The sequence below is a fragment of the Polypterus senegalus genome, chromosome 12 (assembly GCF_016835505.1).
Source record: "Polypterus senegalus isolate Bchr_013 chromosome 12, ASM1683550v1, whole genome shotgun sequence".
Classification (NCBI taxonomy): Eukaryota; Metazoa; Chordata; class Cladistia; order Polypteriformes; family Polypteridae; genus Polypterus; species Polypterus senegalus.
This window is the reverse complement of record NC_053165.1, coordinates 70,279,737-70,307,350: the sequence shown is the minus strand read 5'-3', so window position 1 is coordinate 70,307,350 and position 27,614 is coordinate 70,279,737. Positions and strand designations below refer to the sequence as shown.

The 27,614-nt window shown below is 38.2% G+C and overlaps 1 protein-coding gene across 2 annotated transcripts in view; it reads right to left on the bottom strand.

Annotated features, from left to right (window-relative positions):
- Window positions 1-27,614, bottom strand: part of ift81 (intraflagellar transport 81 homolog) — a 70,152-nt gene that overhangs the window by 6,035 nt on the left and 36,503 nt on the right. For both annotated transcript variants that reach the window (XM_039772145.1, XM_039772146.1), the window contains exons 12-15: window positions 11,783-11,932; window positions 7,051-7,179; window positions 4,221-4,310; window positions 2,272-2,358 (exon numbers count right to left, since the gene is read on the bottom strand). In XM_039772145.1, coding sequence (XP_039628079.1) covers window positions 2,272-2,358; window positions 4,221-4,310; window positions 7,051-7,179; window positions 11,783-11,932 — 456 coding nt within the window. The remainder of the gene's footprint in view (window positions 1-2,271; window positions 2,359-4,220; window positions 4,311-7,050; window positions 7,180-11,782; window positions 11,933-27,614) is intronic.

The following is a 27,614-nucleotide window of genomic DNA, read 5'->3' as shown; positions in this document are numbered from 1 at the left end:
GCATGATGGAACCTCCACTAAATTTGACAGGAGATAGCAGGTGTTTTTCTTGGAATGTGGTGGTTTTCTTCCGCCATTTTGCACAGCCAGTTTTCCACATTTGATTTAATTTCATAAAACTAAATACTGCTTCACTAAAAATCTTTGTTCGGAAAATACCCCAGTACTCAAATGTTCCTAGGAAATGAAAGACATACCACTGTTATCTTTTTTGTTGAAAGTTAATTATTATGCAGGCTGAAAGGGGTTCCTAAACTTTTTCATATGACTGTATTTCTTCACAAACCAATGTGGGACGGGCAGCACGACTGATGGCCTCACAAAGGATTGGTGCTCACATATTTCTTGTTGTGGAGTGGGTGTGATCAAGATCAAGTGGGGGGTCCTACCCTAGGGATCTGAAGCACACCAGAGCGAGCAAGAAGGATGATGAGTGGACAACTGACTCTGGCCTGGCCAATGCCGCTTGAGGCAGCTAAGACGAGGGTTGAGTTGGTGAGGACCGTAACTGCTGGAGTCTCCGCCGGCTGAGCAAGTAATGGGGGAAATGGGGAGACAAAGAAGGAGTTGTGCTAGGTTCATCTAAGAGTGGAAGGAACATTGACCAAATCATTGTGTTGTTTAATTTTTATTCTCATTTTAAGTCTTGATTTCAAACTCATGGACTGTCACAGTTTAAAAGAATTATGTATTTATTTATTGGTGAAGAAAAGCACTTCACTATTTATCTGGACATATTGATTTGCATTTGTTTGACTTTGTTTTAAATAAAAGCACTGTATCACTTTATACACCTACCCCTTGCATTCTGAGTGTCTTCATTTGCCTGGCTTATCCAATGGTTATGTTATCAATGGTGGCAGGTTCTGGCCAACCCACACTGTCACAGGTATATACGAATTTGCCATGCAAAATAATGTTGTGAAGTTAAGTGCTTTCTATAAATTAAAAAAAGTATTGACTGGTGCCTTCCATGTTTCTAAAGCATGTTTGTGACAACAAAACAGATCTGGAAATAATCATTTTATCGCACATTCCTGATATGATTCTTCTCAAAGTAAGGATACAACTTCTGTTCGCTGTTTCAAATTGTCACTTAAATATCAAAACACCACTTGGCGTCAAAAACGTTTACTGTGATTTGGTCTTTCAAGAGGAAACTGAATGGTTATTGCACAGGAAGGCTAAGTTCTGAGCTTCCACGAATGGCTAGTGTTCTTCTAAAATGGCTGAATCTCATAATATTGGTGGTTTTTGTACAAAAATGACAGGTCTATACTATTTTACAATTGTATGTAACTGTAAAACATGGCTCAATACTCGACAACTGTCTTGGCTTGAAAAATGGAAGTATTTGGTAAGTTTTTATACTTGTCCTCCATGCCCCATTGACTGCAATGTAAAGCGCCAGTGCAGGTATCTTTGTTACAACTGATAGATGGCACTTAAGGTTTGAACCCAATGTTATGGGTCAAATGCATATACAGCATGTTTGCGGAGAAATAACTTCAACCTGAAAATTTTGGTCTTTTATTAAATGCACAATGCTTTGTATACTGTTTTGCATAAAATATCACAAAGCTAAATTATTATCAATATAAGGCCGCAAGGCATCCTTCTTGTCCATATGTAACATATTTCTGTAATTTTACTAACAATGTGTGTCCCATGATTAAGAGTATTTGTACACTTACAGAACTTTTCCACATTTGGGACCTCCGTTTTCAGGGTGGAAAGAAATAGTGGCAGGAGGTCCAAGGTTTGGATCCTGAACTAGGCACTATGATGAATGTGCCCCTTCTCAGTGTTCCTGTATGGGTTTCTATCAAGGTTCTCGGATTCTCCTTCCATATCCCAAAGATACATGCCCCTTAAATTAACTAGTAACTAGTCTGAGTGAGTGGGTGTGTGGGTGCAAACAATCGACTGGTGGCTGGTGTTGTGTCCAATACTTAAAGACAGCACTGAGGCAGAACGGCCTCCACACCCTGGAACTCAATTAAGGGTGTTTGATGATGGATGTACAGTCATTTTAAATGTTAAAAGAATGTTCCAAATACTTCAGTGTTACGCCTCAAAATAACTGATCTTATTGATTCCAAAATTTTCAAAGAGCTTTCTTTCTGAAGAGCTCAGATAAGGAAATACCCTTCTGTGTTTTGAAATTAAATGAAACAGCCTTTTGCTCTTTGATATGTCATTTCTAGAGTGTTTACGATTTCATTAATTAGCAAATGAAAGACACGGACATCTGCCGTGTCTTTATCTTACCTGCTCCAGCTTTGATCTGTTGCTCTCCAGGCCTGCTGCACAGCTATCATACTGGGCTTTTTTTTCTTCGTACTCCTGATTAAGTTCCTGGTGTGAAAAAGTGTTAAGATTTGTATGTGAAGACAAGGGAAACCAGCAATGTGTGTCCTTGCCTGTCACAGAGGGAGACCTTGGCTGTTAGCAAACGCTTCAATCCAAAAGCTTGTGAAGACCAAGCACCAGGCTTAGCACTGTTACACGTGGGGTGAAACGTTAGTGTGCCACACAGCTGAGGACTCCCTGCTGATTCCTGTCAGTACACATATTTGTTGAATTCTAGAAGGAAAATAAGACATAAAGCAAGCTTACAGATAACCATGTGGTTTAGTCCTGCTAGACTTTCCATTTGTTCACAGATCAGCAATATGGACTTACAGTGCATAACTACCCCTTAAAATAATCTAAGAAAGCTAACAATTATGATTAGTAAGTGCTTTGCATGTACTACTTGCCAGGATCAAAATGCACTGATATCATTCTCATCATATACATGAAATGTATATTCATGGCATTTTATCCAAAGTGATTTAACAAGTCATGTTGTTGAAACTTTAATCATATTAACTGTGTTTATTGAAGTGGATTTTAACAGTTCTGTCTCCAAATGATTTCAGACTGAGTCCAAAGGAAGAAGGGAAGCGCTGGATCACACCATGTTCATTTCAGTCCAGACATCACCAATGACAATGCACTACATCACTTCTGTCTTTTTTTTTTTTTACCATGTAAGAACTAGAGGGATTTGGGTGTTTGGGGCATTTGGGTCCTTGGCAGAGCTTTCATTTTGTCTACATTCCATGCCCTTTAGCACACTCCTTAATTATATATGCATTACTAGGCTTATTTGTATCTGAACAAAAGGACAAACAGTGCTTTAGGCTATGCTTGTTTTAAATGTGCTGTATATAAAAAAATCATTCAACTTACACATACAGTTTAACATGTAACACAACTTAATTAGAAACACTTAGCTCCCAATTAAAATTTCATTAGTTCAGTGTAAACATTATGGATATTTTTATGCAATAAAAAAAGACCTCCAAACTGGCAAGTCAGCTACTTTTCAAAATATCCTTTCCTAAATAGTGTTTCAGAAATAATATTCTTATATTCTTTCAGCCACACGCCCGTGCCTTTCTTTCTCGTTGCCTTCTAGGAAGTGCTCTCCTCCTGTTTCAGTTTATACTGCAATGTAAGTTGTTGGGCAAATGTTTTTGTACCTAATATATGTATAATTACTATCACAGTACAAAAAAACAAATTTGATATTTCACATTACTACTTAAGCCCATGTGTGCATGATCCAGGATTCATAAAGGCTGTATTTTTACAAAGGGCATTACTGCTTTACTTATGCTTGGCAGTTTTTTTGTCCAATCTCCCTGAATTTAAGCACTGGAAGCCACTTTTTTATTTGAATTTCACCGAAGAATTATGAGTATTGGATAATAAAACATCAAATACTTTGTGATCCTCACTGAGGTACTGCATCAACAACAACAGAGGACAGCTTTTCTGTTTTCTTCATAATGATGAGTGGAAAGAGTTAATGCAACTACACCTTAAATATTCAAGCCACAAATGTGAAGAAAAATTCCAGTATAAACAATAACTGAAAATAAAAGGGGGATAACAAATAAATATTGTTTTAAAGTGTAGGTTTCTATGCTCTAAGATTATTTAGCAACCAAATATACTTCATTAAAAAGCACTGGCCTTTTTTGCAGTATGTATAAGACAATACCTGAGTTAAAATGGGCATGGAAAACTGCCACTTATTTGTCTAAATTTCCAGAAGGCACAGAGAGATTGGCAGAAAAACTATAAAACAACATCTTCAATAAACCCTAAAGCCTTCCAGGTGATCCCACCCCGTTATAACACAACGCTTACTTCATGGTAAAACTCACCTGGCACCTCTGTCTCAAAGGTCTTAGCTCCTTGATCAGTGGAGCCAGTGCAGACTTCCTTTCTGAAATTAGAGTGTTTAGCTTCTTTACCTGAAAGAAACACAGTTTGATAGGTTTAACAAAAGTGCGTAATGTGTATTCAAATGCACTAACAATAAGGGCTTATACGTTATGAGCACAAACAGCACCGTTTGAGTAAAATATCACAGTAACACAGAAGCTTCCATGTTTAAGTATGCAGAGTACAAACAACAGCAATGCTTACATTTGAGAAAGTATATGACGCTTACAATTTATTTTTGTGTAGTCTACCACAGGAGGGAGGGAAGGATGGATAGATAGATATGAAAGTCACTATATGATAGATGGATAGATATGACAGTCACTATATGATAGATAGATATGAAAGTTACTATATGATAGATGGATAGATAGATATGATAGTCACTATATGATAGATAGATAGATAGATAGATAGATAGATAGATAGATAGATAGATAGATAGAAACTTTATTAATCCCAAGGGGAAATTCACATACTCCAGCAGCAGTATACTGATTTAAATGAAAGAAATTAAATTAAATTAAAGAGCGATAAAAATGCAGGTAAAACAGACAAAGCTTCATGAGGATTTTACAGGGTGCATTATCTTGTACTAGATTTTTCTTTTGGACCTTGTCCTCTGCTAAAACTAACATCATTCAACAATTCAACTTTCATTTAGCAAATAGTAAAATCAATACAGGAGTATCATTTCAAAAATCCTTTTTCATCTCAGAGCAAACTTGCCAACTCTAGCTTTCCCAAGTAGACATCTGTCTGTTTCCTCCAGTGCTTCTCATTTCATTTCAAGGCCCGTCTTTCATTTAAGTGTCATTTCACAATAGAACAGAAGGCTGCACAGGACATTTGCACTCGTCAATGAACAGAAAATGAAGTGCCACAGGGTAACCCATTAAAATGCCTCAAGTGGACTCAGAACATATGCAAGCTGTAGCTTACATTAACACTGGACTGTGGACAATCCCAAGCACTTCAGTTTCTTTATGTGCATTTTGAAAAGACTCATCAAGGCACTTCTTTAGAAAACGGAACACAAAATTTTAAAAAAAGGTGAAAAAAAATAAATTGTCAATGGTTACTTTGGGCTGCTATTTATTTAAATATAATCTCACAAATAACAGCACTCTAGTAGGGGATCTCCCACATTGTACTTTTTAAGCACATTGTCCTTCTACTGCAGATTATACTACTTGAGTGAAAAACATTTCCAAAATAAAAGTGAGTAAATATTGTAGTACAGAAAAAAAAAACAAATAGGAAGAAAGTAATAAAGCACTTTAAAGCAATTGGAGCTTCATACTGTGTATGAAATGTGCTATAAAAATAAATGCTGTTGTTGTAATGTAATTTGGAGACTCTGTACACAGAGATGGATTACTACCTAGTGTAAATTTCAAAGAGGAACTCATAAATCCTGACACACCACCACACAGGCGTCATCCTCCAAAGGTGTCCAGAAATGAAAAAACTGTATCTCAGTAACAAAATCACATGAAGCAAATATTCACACCCTGAAAACTAGAGGGACAAAAGGGGGAATACATTTCTCCTACAGCAGGGGTGTCAAACTATCTACAGGGTGAAAAACAATCAATGAGTACTGTATATTTAACATAAGAAAAGCATAAATAACAAAATAATTACACCAGTAAGCACATAGAAAATGATATACAACTAAAGCAGAGCTCAGAATTTGCAAGAAATGAAATGCTCCATTTTCAGAAAGATTAACAGTTTATTGACCAAAAACCATACCCACCCTTCATTAATTTTGGAACCGTAAGCTCGGTTTTTTGCCTTTGTAAATACTCCCTGATATATGAAGCTGGAATGGTCTGGTGAGGGGTCTATAGGCAATATTTTATTCCATAAAAAATTCATAAAAAGAATAATGTAACTTAGTAAGAAAACATGTATGGTATGTGTAAATAAATTCACTACTGAAATGTATCATTCTCTGAAAAATGGACAAACAATAGTCAGCCAGCCTACACTCCTGAGTATTTATATTCATTTTTAAAGAAAACTTTGCATTCACATATTATTTCACTTGTAAGGAATCTACTATCATAGTTTTGAGAGAAAAAAAACAAAAAACAAGAGCAGGTTTATTGCCAAGGGAGTAGGTTTTGGGTAAACAGAAAGCTTTACGTTAGCGACGAAGGAGACAGAACTCCAGCAATCTGAAATGAATACTTACACTCATATGTTCAGAGCTAAATTAAACTGCAAATTGAGAGCTAGTGTCAGCACAGCCTTCCCAAAGTGTGTTTCTGTATTATTAACACCAGCACTGCAAGTGGATTGTCTTGCTTAGATGCCTCGTTTTACATTGGGCAAGATGATAGATAGAGGACTGTGAAAAAGGCATTTAAAACCTTTATGTCCATGCCAAAATGTAAGGTCAGTAATGGTCTCATGTAAAGCAACTGCTAGGAATGATGGAATCCATCATTCAGCTATCTCCACTGCCAAGTGCTAGCAGCGGGTGCCCATCTCAAATAGGCTTCAAAAAACAGGTTGGGTTAGCATTTAAAGATTACCATTTTACTTCTGATCCTAAGTGCCTTTGACCATTTCCTTCATGGCTTGACCTATCGAGAGGTTTCAAATACCTGTATGGCTTAACGTGAGATATTTCAGGCAAGTCCTACATGGAGCAATCAAACATAAAAACATGTAAAGATCTGTTTTATCACCTTACCCTGGCGCAAAACTCAAAGGCAAACATCGTCTTATGTGTTAGGGGCTGCTATAGGAGCTCACCATTTCTGACATGTCATCCAGAGTACGTCCCTTCATTTCATCCAGTTCGCTCTTGATGGCAGACACCCTCTCCAACTCTTCTTGGGTGTCACTGTACCCAGAAATGCCCCGCTTGGCTTCAATAGATTGCTGTAGATATAAGAAGTTAACAGATGCCAATTAACAAAATTGGGCACAAGCACTTTGGATACCCTGCATTGGTGACTGCAACAGTTACCAAACATTGCACCATTCATTTACTGGATTCAGTCTTTCTACTACAGGACCGTGGGAGTTGGAATTTATGCTTTCAAAAGCAAGCACAAATTAGAAAGCATCTCTGGATGGGATGCCAGTCTATTACATGGCACATTCACTCAAACCAGATCAGTTTAGAGATGCAAATCCTGAACAGTTACCAGGCCAACCATTGAATTCATGTCCCTGAAATTATGAGGTACCAGGCGTAACACAGGACCGCTAAGCCACTCTACACAAAAACAAAATGGAGTATTGGCTTAAAAAGAAGGCACCCCCCAAAAAAAAATAAATGACCATAAAAATAAGTATCTAAACTCTGGGAAAAAAGGTAATGTGACATTGAAAAATGCTTTAATAGACTGAGCAGATCCGTTTTTCGGCTCCAATTTTTTAGGTTCAAACCACAATCGACGGCTTTATTTTTAGCCGTACGTAGATAATCATTTTAACTACGATCTTTTATACAAACAATGGTTTTAGCATTTGGGACGTCAGTTGATCTGTACTACAGCATGTATTCTGTGTGACTCATCCATTTTAAAGGCATGCATGGAAAATCTCTTGGTGATCCTCATCAATTTAGACTTAAACAAACAATCAAACAAAAACGTAATGTAAGTTGTCTACAAAATGAGGTGATACAGTTAAAACTACTGCACCATAACTTCATCCCGATCTTAGTCACTGTGCAGAGTCCCCAAAATTCTACCTTCCTCTTAAATTGTAAAGGCAGGCACAGGTCAGCTGGCGACAACAAACAGTGGCAGAAAGAAAAGCGGTGACAAGTAATTGTGTAACAGTAAAGTTCAGTGATCACCATGGCAGAAAGATAAGCAGTGTTGGACCAGAAGTCTGTGTGTTTCCGCATGTTATATATTATACATGCTGTTCCTTTTTTGACTGTATTTAACCAAATGCAGGGTTACAATGGTCTGAATTTCGTTCCAACAACATGGGAGTAAAGCAAGAGCCAGTTCTGGATGGAATGTCACTCCACCACTGTGCACAATCACACAACTAACCATCCTCACTCACAAAGAGCCAATCTACATGTTTACACATAGTAAAAAGGCTTTTGTTTTTTAACCAGATTGTTTAATGAAATATTGGAAAGTGAGAGGAAGCCTGAAGAGTGGAAGAGGAAGTGTACTAGTACTGATTTTTATGAATAAGGGTGATATGTAGTACAGTAGCAACTACAGAGGGATACATTTGATCAGCCTCAGCATGAATTTATGGAAAAGAGTAGTAGAAGCTCAGTTAAAAAGGGACGTGATGATTTGCAAACAGCAGTTTGGTTTTATGCCAGGACAGAACATTACAGATATGATGTTTTCCCTGAGGGTGTTGATGGAGATGTATGAAGAAAGCCAGAAGAAGTTACATTGTGTCTTTGTGGACTTAGATAAAGCATACGACTGGGTGCCTAAGGATGAGTTGTAGTATTGTATGAGGAAGTTGGGAGTGGCAGAGAAGTATGTAAGAGTGGTACAGGATATGTACGAGGGAAGTGTGACCGTGGTAAGGTCTGCGGTAGGAGTAATGGATGTGTTCAAGATGGAGAAGAGATTACATCAGGAATCAACTCTGAGCCCTATCTTATTTGCAATAGTGATAGACGTGTGGATAGATGAAATTACACAGGAGACCCCATGGACTACGATATTTACTGTTGACATTGTGATCTGAGTAGGGAGCTGGTTGAGGAGACCCTGGAGAGGTGGAGATATGCTCTAGAGAGGAGAGGTGATGTAAGTCAGTAGGACCAAGACAGAATACATGTGTGTGAATGAGAGGGAGGTCAGAGAAATGGGAGTAGAATTGGCGAAGGTAGGCAACTTTAAATACTTGGGATCAACAATAAAGAGTAACGGAGAATGTGGAAGAGAGGTGAAGAAATGAGTCCATGCAGGGTGGAGAAGAGTGTCAGGTGTGATTTGTGACAGAAGGGTACCAGCTATATTATATGGGTTGGAGACAGTGGCACTGACCAAAAAACAGGAGACAGAGCTGGAGATGGTATAGTTAAAGATGTTAGGATCTGCTATGGGTGTGACGAGGATGGACAGGATTAGAAATGAGGACATCAGAGGGTCAAGCTCATGTTGGACGGTTTGGAGACGAAGCCAGAAAGGCGAGATTGCGTTGGTTTGGACATGTGCTGGGTATATTGGGAACAGGATGCTAAGGATGGAGCTGCCAGGCAAGATTCTATGGTAAAAGTCAATAACCAATAAAGAAATATGAAATCCCCTGGTGTTTATAGGTCATAGACTTGATGCAGTTATTGTGAACAACTGATATGCAACCAAATATGAAGTACTTTTTGTTCCAATACTTTTGCTTACTTGAAAAACTGAGTGGTTTGTTACAAAATGTGCTCTGTTGTTTAACATTTTGAGATGTCAATACTAGGGTATAAAAGCTGAAACTCTGATCGCTCTTGTCATTGGCCTTACTGTTCAGATACTTTTAGAAGGGACTGTAGCTGCAAAATACTGACAATATCTTTCACTACAGCTATGGAGAAAGGAAAAAAAACATACGGAGAGCATGCTCTTTATTCCAATTAACTACGCTGAGTGAATTTGTTTCTTCCAATCCGGTGTCACATTTGTCAGAATTTCATCCAGGTTATACCCACCATATGAGCTCTGGCTGGTTACATTATTTGCTATGGGGTGATACAGAGAGTCATTGGTGGGGACTGCACTGGCATCCTTTTGCTTTAGAATTATGGTTTAACTGCTCATCCAGCCTACCTTTATTGCGGTTTCTGCCTGGGCTCTAATCATTTAGCACACCATCAGAATGGCTTGATGGGGATTTACTAGCATTACATGCTGGTCTTTCTGGTTTATGGTTTGCAGCCTTTGATTATTTTTTTGGGAGGCATTTCTTAGTAATATTCATAATGTTCAAGGGAAACATGAGTAGTTAATCTCTGCATCAAAGTATGCCAACACTCTTTTGCCCCTTTGACCCATGCGTGTCTGAACCTTAGAAAAAGGTCATGTAGCATCAGAATAGATGTGTTTCATGCCATGCATAATGCTGGAAAGCAAAGCAGGGGTGGTCTTTCTGTACAGGCCAGCTACGCAGTTTCTTAGAAGGGCAAGTTTAGCAGAGAAGGCATGATGCAGAGTGCTGTGAAGGAAACAATTCACTCGCTTTCCTAATTTGTTTTGTAGATCAATTAAATAAATGGGCATCAGGAGCACTTAAGTAAAAAGGAGAGGAACCACTGCTGTGGGCTTACAACACAAGATCACATTACCTCTAACCTCTCTCTCAGTGTACCACAGTGATAAAACGCCTCATCTGTATGGTGCCTTCTCGCCTTGAAAACTAATTTCTGATTTTGCTCACTTTTAATGGAATTATTTATATAATGAAATGAGAATGGATACAGAATAAACACATTTTTACCACCCTTTTATAAAAACGAGTGTTTAGAATTTTAATGTTGAAAGCTCTGGTGATGCATGAGAACCATGCAAGCTTCTGTTTTATATCAGGTCTTAGCTTAGAGAGAAAAAAAAATGTTTAATTTAAAAGAGACGGTGCCAAGGAAGCTTTACTTGTGTTTTTCCTCTTAGCTTTGTCATAAAAAATTAAATTCCACTCCCGTGACAAAGGGGTACCCTTTGGCAGGCATCTTTATACAACCCGGATGTCTATGTTGATATTTGGGGGTTAGAAAGTTATTCTTATTATAAATTTCATACCAACAGAAGTTGGCATCACTGCTCTGACTAGCCTGGATTGAATGTAATGATTATTTTTAGATCAATTACAGCTTATAAAAGACAACTCATAATGGACTCGTCAGATAGAGCAGTGAACGCTTATTATGCGGACATTTCGCAGAAGACTGTGTCTGACTCTTTCAAACAAGCCTGATACAAAGATGTGTTATCTGCCACTTTGTATTCATCTTACTGCTAACATGGAATTTTACTTGAGCAAGAGGACTAGTAAACGACATGCTTAATGGCTCTCCTTTTAACTAATTGGCATGCTAAGCGTTGATAAGGTCGCCTATCACTTTACCACTTGTGTTAGAGCAAATGTGCAAAGAAAAAAAAAAAAAAATACAACACAGCTCAGCACAGCCTTACATATGTCAGGACATAACACAAGAAGGAAAGAATGCCAAAATGCTGAACTTCAGCTGCCAATAGGACTTCATAAAAAATCAAAAAAGGAAAAAAACTTTTAACAATCTAGCAGCAGTGAAAAGCCCAGCTGCTTCACAAAAATACAGTTCCTTGTGATCATAAAAAAAAGATGAGCCTGCCAACTAACAGATGCAGATATCCCAAATAGAAACGTACGTCCCTTTTTGCGTCATATCTGCTATCAGTAGTCTGGGAGCTTAGAGGGTTAAGAGGCATTAAAGAATTTCTGGGAAGACTGAACCGCTTCAGAGGAACTGCAGTTTGAGTTGGAGGTGCTGCACGTGTACAGGGGGAAAAGACACTCATGTTACCAGTTGCTGCTGCATAGCTTCCAGCCGCTGTTTCAGTATCTCCTCTGTCCTCTGCAAGACACCATACTCTGCCCGCAGCTCAGCAATCTCTTGACGCTTCTTCTTGAAAACCATACTTTTGCTTCTTAACTTGCTGACGTATTTCTTAAGCTATAAAAAACAGAAAAAGTATAAACATTATGTGGGCAGATGGTACAGGCTTCCATGCTATTCTTACTATCAAGTGTACTTGAGACCTGCTGGAACTCAAAGTGCCTAAAAATAAAAATAAAGGTTAAATGTTAATTCTACAGGGCCTGCTCTAGAAATTAAATTAAAAAGCCGACAGACTGCTAGGTACTGTAAAGTCATATCATTTTCTAACCCACTTAATGCATAGACGAGGCATGCACTGGAGCCTACTCCAGCTAGCGTACTGTGCAAGGAGGGGACAAACCCTGGACAAGGCATCAGTCTATCGCAAGGCAAACACACACTAGGGTCAGCTTAGCATTGCCAATTCACCTAACCTGCATGTCTTTGAACAGCAGGAGGCTACTGTGCTACCGTGCCACCCCATGTACTGTAGTTAAATACTAAAATATGATAACCAGTTGATCATCAAAGACACAAATCTAACAAGATAACTGGCCACATTTATAATCTTAAGGCAATTTTCAACCATATTAAGATTTGCATTACATTTACATTTTCTTATTTGGCTAATGCCTTAAAACATTTATGATACAACTGGTTACATTTCTTTCAGTTTTTCCAACTGGAGCACAAGTATATTGCTCCAAGTCACATACTGGTGCCATGAGTGGGATTTGAACCCCCAACCTCAACCACAAACCCATAACCACTACGCCACACCACCTGCCTAAGAAAAGAACAAAGTGGGTGCTTTGAGGAGACGGCTCAGATTTAAAAAGGAGAGACAATTCTGTTTATTAAATTTTAAAAATATATTTGAAGAAAGGAACCAGAGGTGAAACAATAAAATGTAATGAAGTGGTGTTATTAAGATAAAAGCTTCAATATATTTATCTTGATGATAAAGGAAATGAATACAAACAAGTTTTTTCCATCACTAATTTGTCTATGTGATACTGTATTAACAAGCTATTCTGGACCAGTTTGGAGGTGACCAGATGTTATGTCTTTGGCTTATGAGAGAAAAGCCCACCCAAACTCCACCCCATGGGGCAGCACACCTCAGAATTGAACCTGGTGCTAAAGTGCGGCTCTGTGGCCAGGTGAGACATTGTGCTTCATAGGAACATATCTGTTTAATTCAAGTTATTGCTCTGTAGACTGTTCAGGGTAAAAGATAATCTTGTCCATGAGAGAGCCTTTTGCTGTTTACCTAATGGTGTGTGCTCAGACTGAGTATATGGCAGGTGGGGACACAAGTCAGACTAATAAGGGACGCAAGAAAAATACCTGCTTTAGTTCAGGTTTAAGAAAAGTAGCACAGTGAATAAAGTATTAACAATGGAGATTCAATGTATAGGGTGGTCCAGACCTAATTATGCAATTTTCATTACGCTATAACTTAGTAAGTTTTTATATATATATATATATATAAATATAAATATAAATATAAAAATATGCAATATATAAAATCATTTTACAATCCCTTCCTTTCAAAGATCCAAGAGGACACTGGGAAAAAGATCTCTCAATTAATATATCAGAAAAGGAGTGGAAAGTAGCAATGCAGAGAATTCACTCGAGCTCCATATACGCAAAGCATACAATTATACAACTCAAAATTATATATCGAGCACATTTGTCTCGTCTAAAACTCTACAAAATGTCTCCAGGGCATGATCCAACCTGCGAACGCTGCAATCAAGTCCCAGCCTCAATGGGTCACATGTTCTGGGCCTGTACCAAATTAACGTCATTCTGGACCAAAATTTTTAATTACGTTTCAGACAGCCTTGGTGTCACAATCCCTCCTAACCCATTAACAGCTGTGTTTGGGGTTCTTCCAGAAGGGCTTAAAGTGGAGAAAGACAAACAAATTGTGATTGCATTCACTACACTTCTGGCACGCAGACTTATTCTGCTAAACTGGAAGAACCCAAACTCTCCTCTTTTAAACCAGTGGGTAACCGATGTGTTATACTATTTGAAATTGGAAAAAATCAAATACACAGTAAGAGGATCTGTACAGACTTTTTTCAAAACATGGCAGGATCTAATCAGTAATATTTTAAAATAAGCTCTTAAAGCACAGAGGAAGCAATTATTTCTGTATTTCTTTGTCTTCTGCATTCATCTCTATTGGCTTATCAAACTTATTAATTCAGGTATGTTTACAAGCCTTAAATTTTACGCCGTTTGCCTTGCTCTCTCTCTCAGGGGTGGGGGTCGACTTGTTCTTAATTCAATTTTACTTTTTGTAAAAATTGATTGATTGATTTGTATGGAATGATTGCAATAAAATGAAATAATAAAAAAAAAGTTTATTACATAGAAAATCAGCAGAAAAATATGGGACCATCGAGAAGTGTGCAAACTGACGACATGAAGAATCGTCTTCACGCCGAACTGGAATCGTCCCCGCATTAATCAAAGTCATCCAGATGATCTGGATCTGCATAATTAGATCTGGACCACCCTGTAGAAATCACCTTTAGTGACTAAATCAAGTTCTAAAGTAACATAACTACAGGTTGTGTGTGTCACTACTACTTATTATTATCCTTGGACTGATGTCTTTCACCAAGGCGACTTACAACATTTGAGATACAATTAGTTCTATGTTTTTATTCCTCTAATTGGAGCACTGGCAGGTGAAGTGACTTGCTTGTGGTCACATAGTATTAGTAGAAAAAGTTGAAACCACAAGCTCAGAGTTAAAACTCCTAGGTCCAAAGCCTTAACCACCACACTGCCTAAGATGTATTAGACACATAAGAGATATAGCAGCACAGGCCTTAGTGCTACCGCCTCCTCCTCCATGAACCTGATTTTGACTCCTGATCCAGTGACAGTCAATGTGGAATATAGGAGTATTTTTTTTTTCCCTCGTTTACTGGGGTTTTTCCTTAAGGTACATTGCTCCCGAATCCCAAAGACGTGCATGTTATTTTAATAATCAACTCTGCATTTTTGTGGTAAGAGTATTTGGTCAACATCTAGTTGTTCTCAATTCTCCAATAGAAATAAGAGGTCTAGAAAATGAAATGATTAATGAATGGAATGTATGTTTATACTCACACATTCGTGCAAATATAAAAGCGTTTGTGCATGCAGAAGAAGCAAATGCATTACAATCTCAGATAATTTAAAAAGTACTTTGGAATGAAAATATAATAATAAACCTCTTAAGGCATGTTAAATTCATGAGTGAACTGTATGGTGAAACCTTTAAAAGCAATACAAATGGCATGCTTAATCTGCCACACCAGCTGACAGCTAACACATTTCAAGTGCTTTTAAAAAGAGGCAAGGTTACATTTGTCATTAATCTAAGTATATGACACACTCTGAAGTGACAGCAGCGCATAAGAAAATGCAAAGTTAGGCTGAAGCACCTTTGCTGCTTTTAAATGAGTCTAAAAATGTCTTGACGCTTTGTTTTCCATCTGATAAAAGATCTTTTTTACACAGAAAAAAAAATTCTGTGTAAGAATAAAGTTAAGGGACAGCAACAATAGAAACTGTGCAGACAGGCTTGTCATGTAACACATTCCACTTGCTATCAGAATACACGACGAGGGACTCGGGATTTGGAGACTTCAAGCAGTCTACAGAATTGTGAATCACAGACAATGGAGTGCTGCTGTTCATTACACCGACATGAATATACTTCGAGGAGCAAACATATTGTGCTGATGAGGCCACAAAATTTCAGATTCCCCGAGGCTGATTGTATGTTCCATATAAAACAGTCCCAGGCAAGAAGCCAAGGATAAAACAAACATCTTCATGTCATCCCCCTTGTGACATCTACCATCTCTCTCTCTTCTGTGTGCACTGTCAGTCCCGCTGTTCTCTTCAGTTCCCTTTGAACGCCAAAAGCTATAAATGTTTTAGATGAGAGAACAATCTCAGAAATCACACTATGTGCTCTATGCCACATGGAATATCAAGAGTGTCTGTGTGGCAGTTTATGGTTTCATATTTTTGGAAACCAAGGTTAGTCAAGGTTGGGGTGGTACAGTGTAAGCAATCATACATTAGTATGACTTCTTTTCCTTTTGTCTGACTTTTGCCAACAGCCTTCTTATTAAATGAGCACTCATGATTTAAATCATTAGTGACACAAGTAATTTGTTAAATGATTTAAATCGAGCTTTGGTGATCTGTGGTGCTTCTAATGTGATCAGTTAATGCAAGCTGCTTTGATCGTATCACACTTATGTTCTAAGACAGGAAATGAATTTATGAAGTCTGTCCCATACATAACTCCTTAAAAGGCAGAGTAGGTAAGTTATAAACTGTCAGCAAAACAGCCTTCTCCAAAATTCATTTCAAATAAAGGATCATAGAGAGCACTGCATACACATCTAATAGATTCTATTCAGGATATGGACAAAAAGTTTTTAATCTTGTTTCTCTGCATAAACAGTTGCTCAGAAACACCAATTCAGAATGGTGAATCTACTGCTCCCAAGACTAAGTTACGCAGCTCCACAATAACAAAATCTGGACTTGCAAAATCTATACAGAGCGGACATATCAGGGAGTAAGATACATCTGCAATCCGCTGGACTACAAAACAGCATCTGCATGAAGATGACAACAGCAGTGCAGAACAATCCAATAAACACCTGTAAGCTACGGGTTAACAATAACAGGGGAATGGAGAAAAGCAAATTTGTTCATCATAGCTTTTTGCATTTGAAGATTGTAGTTTTACACATCGGTGCAACAGAGCTTAAAACCTCTCCTGGTGCTCCTTCTTATTTAGAATAGTCAATGCAGTACGCTGGTGCCACTTTAGAAGTAAAATATTACCCTCTTTTTTTATGGCTGCTCAGCATCATATTGTAAAAGACAATTTTTCTTCAAGCAATATGGTGCATAGTTTTCACACATAACTGTTCCCCTTGTGCATGCAAATGATTGGTAATAATCACCTGCTAAAATTCTCCTTCATAGTCCAAGCACCACTACAGTTGTTATGTAAGGATTTTGAATAGAGTGCCACTGTATAAAAAGCTATAAGGAAATATTACAAAGTTGGTTTACATAATATATGAACAAATGACATATATGCATATCTCTGTCTGCTTGTACTAGAAACACTGCACATCACTTACAATCTTCAAACAAGCTGCTTATTATAATTGTGTGCAGAATGGCCATGCCCTCACCAGGTCTGAGTGGCCCAGCTACTGTCGGCACCTTTGCTGGCTTGAAACCAGGTTGACATCAATGTGCTGAGAGGCAGCTGACTTCTTCCAGTGTGAGAAACATTCCCCACAAAGTAGAACAGCAGTTGTAGAGAGGTGCCGAAAATGGAGACTGACATGGGAAACAAAAGTGTTCAGCACGACTGCTGGTTAGTGCAGTGATGTTGAAATATGAAATATCTGATGATGTATAAAGTTAATAATTAGCTTCTGTAAATTATAGCAAAATGTTAAAGCATTTTATTTTCACAGTCACTAAGGTTTTAAATGTGAATTCAAGATAGTGTTAAGTATATTGGCCACAGATAAAAAAAAACCAAGATATCCAAGTAGCTTTTGGTGTTCTCTTTACCTATAAAACATGCCATTTGGCTTCTGTTGTGTTCAGCTTCTTTTTGAAATGTATTCTCAAAAAACAGCCAGTCTCTGCCTTATGTAAGGATCACTATTGTATGGGAATTTTCTTTTAATTTACCTAGCATGTAATAAATGTTGAACTACTTTGATGCGTTATGGTACTTTATGCTACTTTACACTCTAAAGCTAATGGACACAAGATTTCCTTCACTATATGGACACCCCTTCAAATGACTGAGTTCAGATGTTTCAGTGTTAATAGGTGCATCAAATCAAGTCACAGCTAAGCAAAATCTCTATTGACAAACACTGGCAGTAGAATGGGTCAAAAAGAAGAGCTCAGCGACTTTAAACGTGGCACTGTCATACGATACCACCTTTAAAATTTATGCGCTGCACGATCTGCCCTGGTTAACTGTTACTGTAAAGTAGGACAATTGTGGAGCAACAACAGCTCTACCATGGAGTGGCATATCATGCAAATTCATACAGTGGTGCTGCCATGTCCTGAAGCATGTAAAATTATCTATCCTCTGTAACATGACTGACAGCACGGGTCCAAAATGCTGCTGAAAGTAACATCAGCATAATAACTACATATTGGGATCTTCATAAAATGGGTTTCTATGGCCAATCATCTGCACAAAGCCAGATGTTGTCTGCAGTGATGTAGAGCATATCATCATTTGACTCAGAGGGCAGCACAAATGTGTCTTCTGGAGTGATTAATCACGTTTCACTATTTGGCAGTCTGATGGACCAATCTGAGTTTGGTGAATGCCAAGTGAATGCTACCTTCTGGGCTGCATGATGCCTACTGGGGCTGCTTTTCAGGGTTCTGTCTATGCTCCTTAGTTCTGGTGAAGGTTACTGTTAGTAATACAGCACAAAATGTAATTTTTGACAAGTGTGCGCTTCCAGTTGTGTGGTAACAGTTCTTTCTGTTCTAGCATGACTGTGCCCATTGTGCATAAATACATACAGAAACGAGAGTGGCCTGCACAGAGTCCTGAACCTCAACCGTACTGAACACCTTTGCAATGAATTGGAAAAGAGACTGTGAGTCAGATGACCAACATCAGTACCTAACCTTACAAATGTTCTTTTGGCTGAGTGGGCAAAAATTCCCAAAGACACTGTCTAAAATCTTGTGGAAAGAAGAGTGGAGGCTATTATAGCCAAACTTTAACCTAATCTTTATGGATTTGGAATGAGATACCCAACAAGCCCTTGTAGGAGTGACAGTCAAGGTGTCCTTACACTTTTGTCTTTATAGAGTACACACAATGTGTAGGCCTTACAGTGAAAAGCAATGCACTGAGGACAGAAGCTTATAACAGAAGTGTTATTAGTGAATGCAGTAAAGTACAGTTCATGAAACAGTTGGCTTTCAATGTTGACAAATCAGGCCACGGTTCTCTTCTACTGTTGCCCCTAAGGTTTGCAATATAATATCATTATCTCTCTATTGTAAAAAATAAAATCTTGGAAGGAGACGATACGTGATTTTCTAAGAGAGACACTTATACGTCCTGCGAGACGAGTCCACGCCCAGGGTCGGAAATAAAGGACAAAGAGTAGATGACAAAGTAGAACGTCGTAAAGAATTCAAAAATGTTGGTGTGGAACACATGCACAGCAGGTTAGAGATAATGGAAGTATGAAAATTAGAACGTCTCAAAAAAAAAGGATAGGAAAGATTGCATCAGCACAAACAAACGGAAAGTATTACACGGTGAAATAACGGAACAGCGAAAAGAGATCAAATATATTGTTTGGATTTAAACTTTAAGTCTAAGTCTTGTAGATCGTCTACTTTGTCTTGCCAGTGAGGATTAAAAGAGTCCAAAAACATTGGTGCGGTATGAAGTCCCGTGAGACGGAGACTTTTAACATGAGATTCTTTCAAGTTACGCCCTACTTACAACTATTTTCAAACAACGCCACAGTCATCTAACCTCAGACAAGTGAATGCTTTTGTCAGACACAGTTCCTGGGCTCTCAGCTCTTATAAATTTCATTAGGACAATAATTTTATACAAACAAACAATCGAAAAAGTCATCCTATTTATTATAGAGAATCAAACAATATTCACTCACAGGCAGTTATACGTTGTGTTGTCACGATGTAAGTACGAACACGGAATCAAAATATTGTTTTTATTAAAGTTTTAAAGTAAAAGTGAAAATAATGTACATGTAACGATTCCCATGAAAATAACAACCTCTTAAAATTGTATATCCGGTTAACCAAATCTGGGGGTGGGCGGAGCCCACTAGTGTTAAAAATAAGAGTTCCGTTTACCGGGATGCTGTAGTCCTCTGTAAATTGCGTTTGCTCACATTAAATCAGCACTTCATCTTCCTCGAAATGCAACTGGCGTTGTTCAACTACAGTAATTCCATTCCTAAATACCTGAAACATTGAACATTCCCTATTTTCCTCCACAAACTAACTAATAATGAATAGAGTTAAAAAAAAAAAAGTAAAAAAAAAAAGAGTTACTGGCACCAATAAAGAGTTCGTTGACATGTCCAGCCTTAATATGCAGCAAAATCACCTCCTCACCCCTTAGTAAGCAGTGTCCTACAAGGGCATGGACACCTGCATAATTCAACAGGTTAACAGAGGCTTCATCGATTTCCACTTCTGTTTGTTTAAATGAAAAAAAAAGGAAACAAAAAACACAATATTTTAAACAGTTCCATAAGAAAATGTATTATTTGCAAAAAGTGTTGTGGGCTACTGGTTGAAAAATCAAAGTTTCTTTTTATGTCAAGTGGATAAAATCTCATAAAACACAAATTTGTGCAATCTGTCTATGCTATGAGAAAGCCAACAGAGCCACCATGATGAGCATTACGTGCACATCCAACACCCTTATAGGAAAGAAGAAGCTAAAAATATGAACAACAGAATAATCAGAGTCTGAATGCAAAAGAAAAACCTTGGAATCTTAATTGAACAAGAATAAGTGTGGCACTGAACATTATACAGATCGGCCAAGCACTTTCAGTGTGACACATGCTATTCATCATTGACAAAATGGAAAATACTTCTGATAAGCCCTGACAGCTTATCCAGAGCTCCAGTGCACACTACATAATAAGTACACAATGTGCCAATAATCCTGTTTCTTAATGAAAACAATCAAGTATACTTTTTAATTAGACACCAATGTGAGCACACAGGATGATAAACTGCCATAATAGGCAGTAGGTCTGTGCATCTCGAATGCCGACAGATAAACTATCTTGTCAGATTAAACATCCCTCAAGAAAAAAAACTCAGTGAAGTTTAATTTATCTGTTACACTTTTGACTGTTTCTATGTTTGAACAGAAGTGTAATAATGAATCGATGATAATCCAGACCGACAGTCTTACACCGCAGACTGCTAAAAACGGACATTTCTCGGGCAGATTTCACTTAAAACACTATTTATAGAAAGCCAGCCAATTAAAATGACTTTATAAGCCTAAAAGATATAAATAGCCAAAGATATCAATCATTTTAAAATGTAAAAAATGCAGACTTTTTTTTTTTAATCATAGGATGATTGCAGTTATAAAGCCACTCTATACAATCTAATGTGCTTTTATCATTTTTCTATAACAGTGTTTGCTTTTTGCATCATCAAATGAAGATATTCTCAGTCGATTTGGCTGTTGCTCACTGCTAAACGCTGCAGTGGTTTCTTTCTTTGTAGAGAAACACCAGACTGTTTATTTTTCTAGCTACTGAGGCCTTGTCCAAGCCCGGCTCTTGACACATGCTGCAGCTTCCAGCCACCCTGAATTGGATTAAGCAGACTCAGAAGACAGATAAATGGATGGATAGATTGACTATTTCATTTCACCCAGTTTCTTTTGACTGAATATTTTTTCCCCCACTACCCAAATTACTTCCTCTGTTTCATGAAGATTTCTCTCCTCCTAATATTCATTTATGCCAAATTTTCAAACTAAAGTCAAAGGCAGACTTCAAAGACATGATCAACTCGCCAACACACATTCACACATCGTTTATCTGTACAGTGTGTCATGGACTAAAGAGTGCCAAAGCACTTACAATAAAGGCCACTAGAGGAGCGTATTATCGTCAAACCCCAGCTAGGAGTAAGGGCAAGCACCAAATCCCTCATGAGAAGAGTATTCCAACCACAATGAAGCTCCATGGAGAACAAAGGCAAAATTGAATGGCCACAAACATACAGGCAATCCAGTCCATATACAGATATTCAAAGAATAGTTAAAAAGCAGAGTAAAGATCAAACATCCAAAGAAATACAAATCCAATAAAACTTACCACTCCCAAGCGCATTCGAAATGAACCATAAGACCCTCCGGATTTATATAGCAGAGGGCAGTGCCTGGCAATTGATTCTGAATGCGTTGAGGTGGTGGGTAGCCCTGTCCTTTGGGGGGCCCATCCATAAAACACAGACAGCTTACATACATAAACAGAACCAAAAGCAAAGAATAATACACATAAACAACATAAATGAAAGAATCAAAAAATGAACAAGAGAGACATAAAAAATGGATACAACCGAAGCAAGTGTAGAAACCCTGGCATGACACAAAAAAAATCTAACCTGTGAGAAATAGATAGCAGCCAAATATCCTGCGCTGAGCTGATAAATAGGAAGTGAGCCACATAAGAACGAAATTAAATCCGAAGTGCGTGTGTACACACCAAAAACATTTTTCACTTATTACTAAAGAAAAAAACAGCACCATAAAAAACACACATCAAGAATAGAACAGTCAGAAAAGAACATTTTTTACATTTTTCTAAAAATAAACCTGCATGGGAATTCAGCACAACTCGGTGAAAGCTGGATAAATGTGACTTGGCCTATGGTCCCATACTGTTCATTAAAGTATAAATAGCTGCAGTTTAACATGCTGTATATATAAAAAAAATGCCGCCTGTTGCCATAGAAACCCATAAACATAACTAGTCACATTCGAATTCATCATGAATACCCAGCCTAGAAAAACGGGAGCAGTCTGAACTCAGATGGGTCATGTATTATTACTCTCCAGGTTTTAAACATCTAATAATCATAACGATTTAGGGACCCTTTATACAGGCTTATGTTCAAGTCTGAATAAAATATTGTTGGTTCAGACATCTGACACTCTTTCATTTTCATATTTGGGTTTCCTACGAATCATCCTGTTTAAGCCATATGCTTGATGCTAGACATTTCTAAGAAACACTTAAGCAATGTAAAAATGTACAATTTACTTTACACTTCATTATGGTAGAATATTCAATGTGAACATAGGATGTCATGTCATTTTCTAACCCACTTAATCCAGAGCAGGGTCAAGATGGCATGCTGGTTCCTGTCCTAGCTAGCACAGGGGAGAGGGGGAAAGCACACACAAATACACCCACGCACCAAAAACACACCAGGCTCAGTTTAGCGATATTTGAACATTTGGAGGAAACTCATGCAGAAATGGGGAGAACATGCAAACTCCATGCAGGGAGAACTTGTGACATGAACCCTGGTCTCCTTACTGTGAGGCAGCAGTGGTATCACTACGCCACTGCCAACAACACTGCCCTTAACGTAAGATATGTATATTAAAAATAAATATGTAAGTTTTCTAATAAAATCATTTGAGTCCTAATAGCATTAGATGTGTGTGACTGAAGTCATACTCTCCTGATTTGATATACTACATAATCTCAGAACAATCTGATGAAATTCCTGCATAAAGTCTCTGAAAATATATTAATAGAATACCTTCCAACTTTTGCAAACATAATCAAACCAACTGAAAAGTAGGAATCTCTACTTTGAGAACTGCATTCTCCTTTAAATACTGGCAAACTGCACACAAAATGGCAGCCAAGCTGGGGCAAATGACAGAACAATACCACAGCTTGTGCAAGATAATCTGACTGGACTCTCCATTGGAAAATGTAATGCCAAGTATTTAGTATTTTGGCTTAGAAATAAAGCAGATAACCGTCCTAACTGAAATAAGGTTTACTTGACTAACGGTAAGAAATAAAAAATAGATGTAACATTTCAAACATGTTGTACTAGAGATAAACAGATATAGTATATTTTTTAAATAATGGCTTCAAAGTTCTTTCCTAAAGGGCATCACAAGACAGACACGGAGTTCGGGAAGTCCCTAGGATAGACGGAGAGAGAGACATATGCCCTGGCAGAGACAACACATACTATTATGCCAGCGCAGAAGGAAGGGAATTCATAGGGCTTCCGGTCCTCTGGCAAAGTTCTGATGCCCCTGAATGGCTACAGACAGGGGTAGCCAGGAGGAGGAGGAGAAGAGAGATCAGGCATTGGCAGCAGTATACAACATTCTCAGTAGGCTAGAGGACATGAGATCTAGGAGCTGTCACAAGTGTCTGTAGCCTTTTTAAAAGACAGAGTAAGGACATGAAGGGCTTTTATAAGGCAAAATAAAAAAGAATCTGCTGGCTTATAACGTCAGGCTGGAAAGATGGAGAATGGACTGGCCCTTTAAGAGAACAGGAAGTCAGAGGGCTGCCAGGCAGACATGACCCTTTTAAGGCAAAAGAAAGCTCATGAGCACATGGATACCAGATGTTCACTACCCTCCCTGAATGAACAGCGGAGAGAATCTATTACAAATGGCTTTGGTTACCGCACTGTGAAGGACTGAGGTTCAATGCAGCAGGTTTGTGAAATGGTTCAGGTCATTTTTGGGTCTGCACTTCATGTGTACAGGAGAATTATAAGAAAATGTCTGAAGAAAGCCCTTTCCATCATCTCAGACCACTTACTCCTCTGCGATACTGTAAATGGTTTGCTTAAATACCATCCAGCATATCTTGCAAGTTTTTAGGCTAAACCGTCAAACTGCTATCTTTCATACAATCATCTACAGTGTTTGCGCTACTGAATTATTGTTCTAATGTGATCCCCATTCTCTATTTTCCTGTTAGACAGACTTTATCCAGGTTCCCACCAAACTGTACACACTTTGGGTTTCCTGCTTGTCCATCCACCTTTTCCTGGTCTTTCTTACTATTACTGACATTGCTTTACTGACTCAGATAATTCAGTACTGTGTCTCTTCTGGGAATCCTTGGGTACTGTAGGTCTGACTTTGTGTCCCACATGATGCATTATCTGCATTGTGAGGGAGCATCAGTTATGGCATAGCAGCCATGTGGTGTGACTCCCCGAGGGTGATCTGGCTTACAGGATTCACATTGTTGAGGACCCAGGCAGCTGGACCAGGCCAAGTGGTCACCCACGTAACACCTGGCTGCAGCAGATAGATAGTCATTTCCAGGGGGTTAGGATTGGACCACGTGTCTGTCTGGGGGTTGCCAATGAGGATCCCGAGTTTTGTTTTGTTATGTGGTGGGTGCAGCAATGCGCTGTATCAGTGCCTGCTCCCCAACCTGACCTGACCTGTCTGACCTGTGTTGATATATTAATTTAATAATATTAGAAAATTATCGATAGTGTTTAATGCTGCTGCTTTGTTTAGTGACTTTAGTACGGTGTAGTCTACATTGCCCACAAAATTAAATAGCAAGGCTTAAATTTTTGTCACATACAGTAATTATTTGTTTAAGTTGGTAATTTTTATTTTTACTGTGTAACATTCAAATTATAGGATCAAAAAAATCGTGCATATTTACTTTAAGCTACCATGTATGAACACTATGTTACTCAACCAGATTTGTTTTGTTTTGAAGCACAATGTGAGGTGTGTCTGTCCCTGTACTTACGCATGTGAAGAACAATACACACACTGCTGGCACAGCACCAACTATTAACAAACATAAATCATGTTGTTTGATTCTATTACAGTACAGCCAATATACAATCCAAGAATTTCACAAATAATATTTTTAAATGGTGTGGTAACTACAGGACTTTCTTCAGCTACCCATGAACTGAAAATGACTGAAACTGGGTTGTCTCATTACGCCAATGAGGGCCAAAAAATACTTTCTGGGATATTCATGTGATTTCTCCTGGGGATAGGAATGACCTCTTGAACTCCTTAGGTCAGTCTCCTAGGACCCTATCTAGCGACGCTGGGTGCTCCTGTAATCCTTAACCCCTACTCTCTGTTAAACAATCAGGCAACACTCAGATAGGCTGTACACTATAAACGGAAACACTGATCAACACATCAGATAATGAGTCTCCCTTACTCCGCCTATCAGAGTAGCAGACTCACATTAAATCACATATTTCCCTCTACAGCTTAAATTCAGAATTACTTACATTCAGGGCCTTAACAATCAACCCCTGGCAATATAGCATTATTTGAGAAAATTATTTAGGCTAAAAGGGGGCCGAATTCTATCTACTGACCTGGGGCAGATAGAGGTAGATGGGCTGAAATCTAACTAATCAACACAGGCCTCAGCATTAACATTTACAGTGCACCGTGCAATGCATTTCTATCTGTTATATGCTATTTGGTATCGGATACGTAAATGCAGTGCTAATGTTTGTGCTGCGCTATCAGTTGGAATGACAAATGCAATACATTTTTTATAACAAATGTTTGTGATGTGCATTTGTATGGAATTAGAGAGACATCGCAAAATGGATGGACAGACACACTGACACTTATCTTTTTATTAAGGTGGATAGCGATAGCCTAGTTACTAATACACCCTCTGCCAAGGCTTCCTACGTCTTGGTTCCTTGTCTTCATCATAAAAAGCTGCCAACATGCCATCTAAAATGACATCTTACCATGTGCTACAAATACCTGGCAATTTGGCAGTTTCCACATTACAACTACTGTATGTTTACATTCAGGGCTACAAAGACTCTCAGACCTAAATCGTGAATTTTAATTCTTGTTTTTTTTATTTGTTTGTCACAAAAATTCATTGGCTGTTGTAAAGTTAACTATGCAAAGTTTTCCCATCCCTCAAATATTTCAAAACAGACAAATTAATAATGATCTGAATTCATGCCTGCTTAGTATGCATCTCTGTGTTCCAAAGTGAAGTACACATTCATTTCATTGTTGAACAGTGGCTCTAGAAACATTCGTTGGATGCCAGGTCATTTGAAAAGCTGCATCTCAGAGGCATACCATTATCACCTTTGTTTACATGATTTAGAGGTCTGAATGGAATCTGGCTCTGGCAAAGTCAGATCCTGCATTAATCTGATACCACAAAGCTTTAATAGTGAGCAACATCCAAGGCAGTTTTAGTTTCTTTTTTAATTTTTTTTTTATTTCTACTATATCTCTGTCATTTAATTTTCAGCTTAGTTTCAGGTTATAAAAAAAATAAAAGTAGGTTACTATCACCAAATGGTCAACAGTTTATCACTATTTAATTTTTCTGCCATTCCACAGAACTCGTAATTCCCCTATTTCATCAGACTAATTTATACTTCTTTTTCGAACCTATATGAGCGGCACAGTGGTGCAGTGGGTAGCGCTGCTGCCTCACAGTTAGGAGACCTGGGTTCGCTTCCCGAGTCCTCCCTGTGTGAAGTTTGCACGTTCTTCCTGTGTCTGCGTAGGTTTCCTAACTACAGGGTCACGGGGGTCTGCTGGAGCCAATCCCAGCCAACACAGGGCGCAAGGCAGGAAACAAACACCGGGCAGGGTGCCAGCCCACCGCTGATATACAATATGTCATGACCAATTCAGTCTGTAAATTATGTGGACCAAACCAGTCAAAATTGTTGCATGAGGGATTTGGAGACCTTTCTCTGGGGTAATTCAAGTCACTTGGAAAAATTAAAGAGTAAAACAAAAAGGCAGCCAAAACACAAGAGCTAAACCAAGATGAATCTGCAAATATATATTGTCCGAGGGAAAAGAAATGCCTTTCTGTTGTAAGTAAAGTTTGAACAAATATAGAACATTCAGCTCAATGTTAAATACGATGTAAACCATAAAATTACTTTTAGCAATCAATAGCCACAACCCTAGCGATAACAGGCACTAAGATGACCAAAATTCAAAATTTAAGAATTTTAACATCATCATCACCCCCATCGTCCAACCTACCTGAAAAGGGGTCCCTCTTTGCATTGTCTTTCCTAAGGTTTCTTCCATTTTTTCCCTACAAAGGTTTTTTTTGGTAGTTTTTTATTGTTTTCTTAG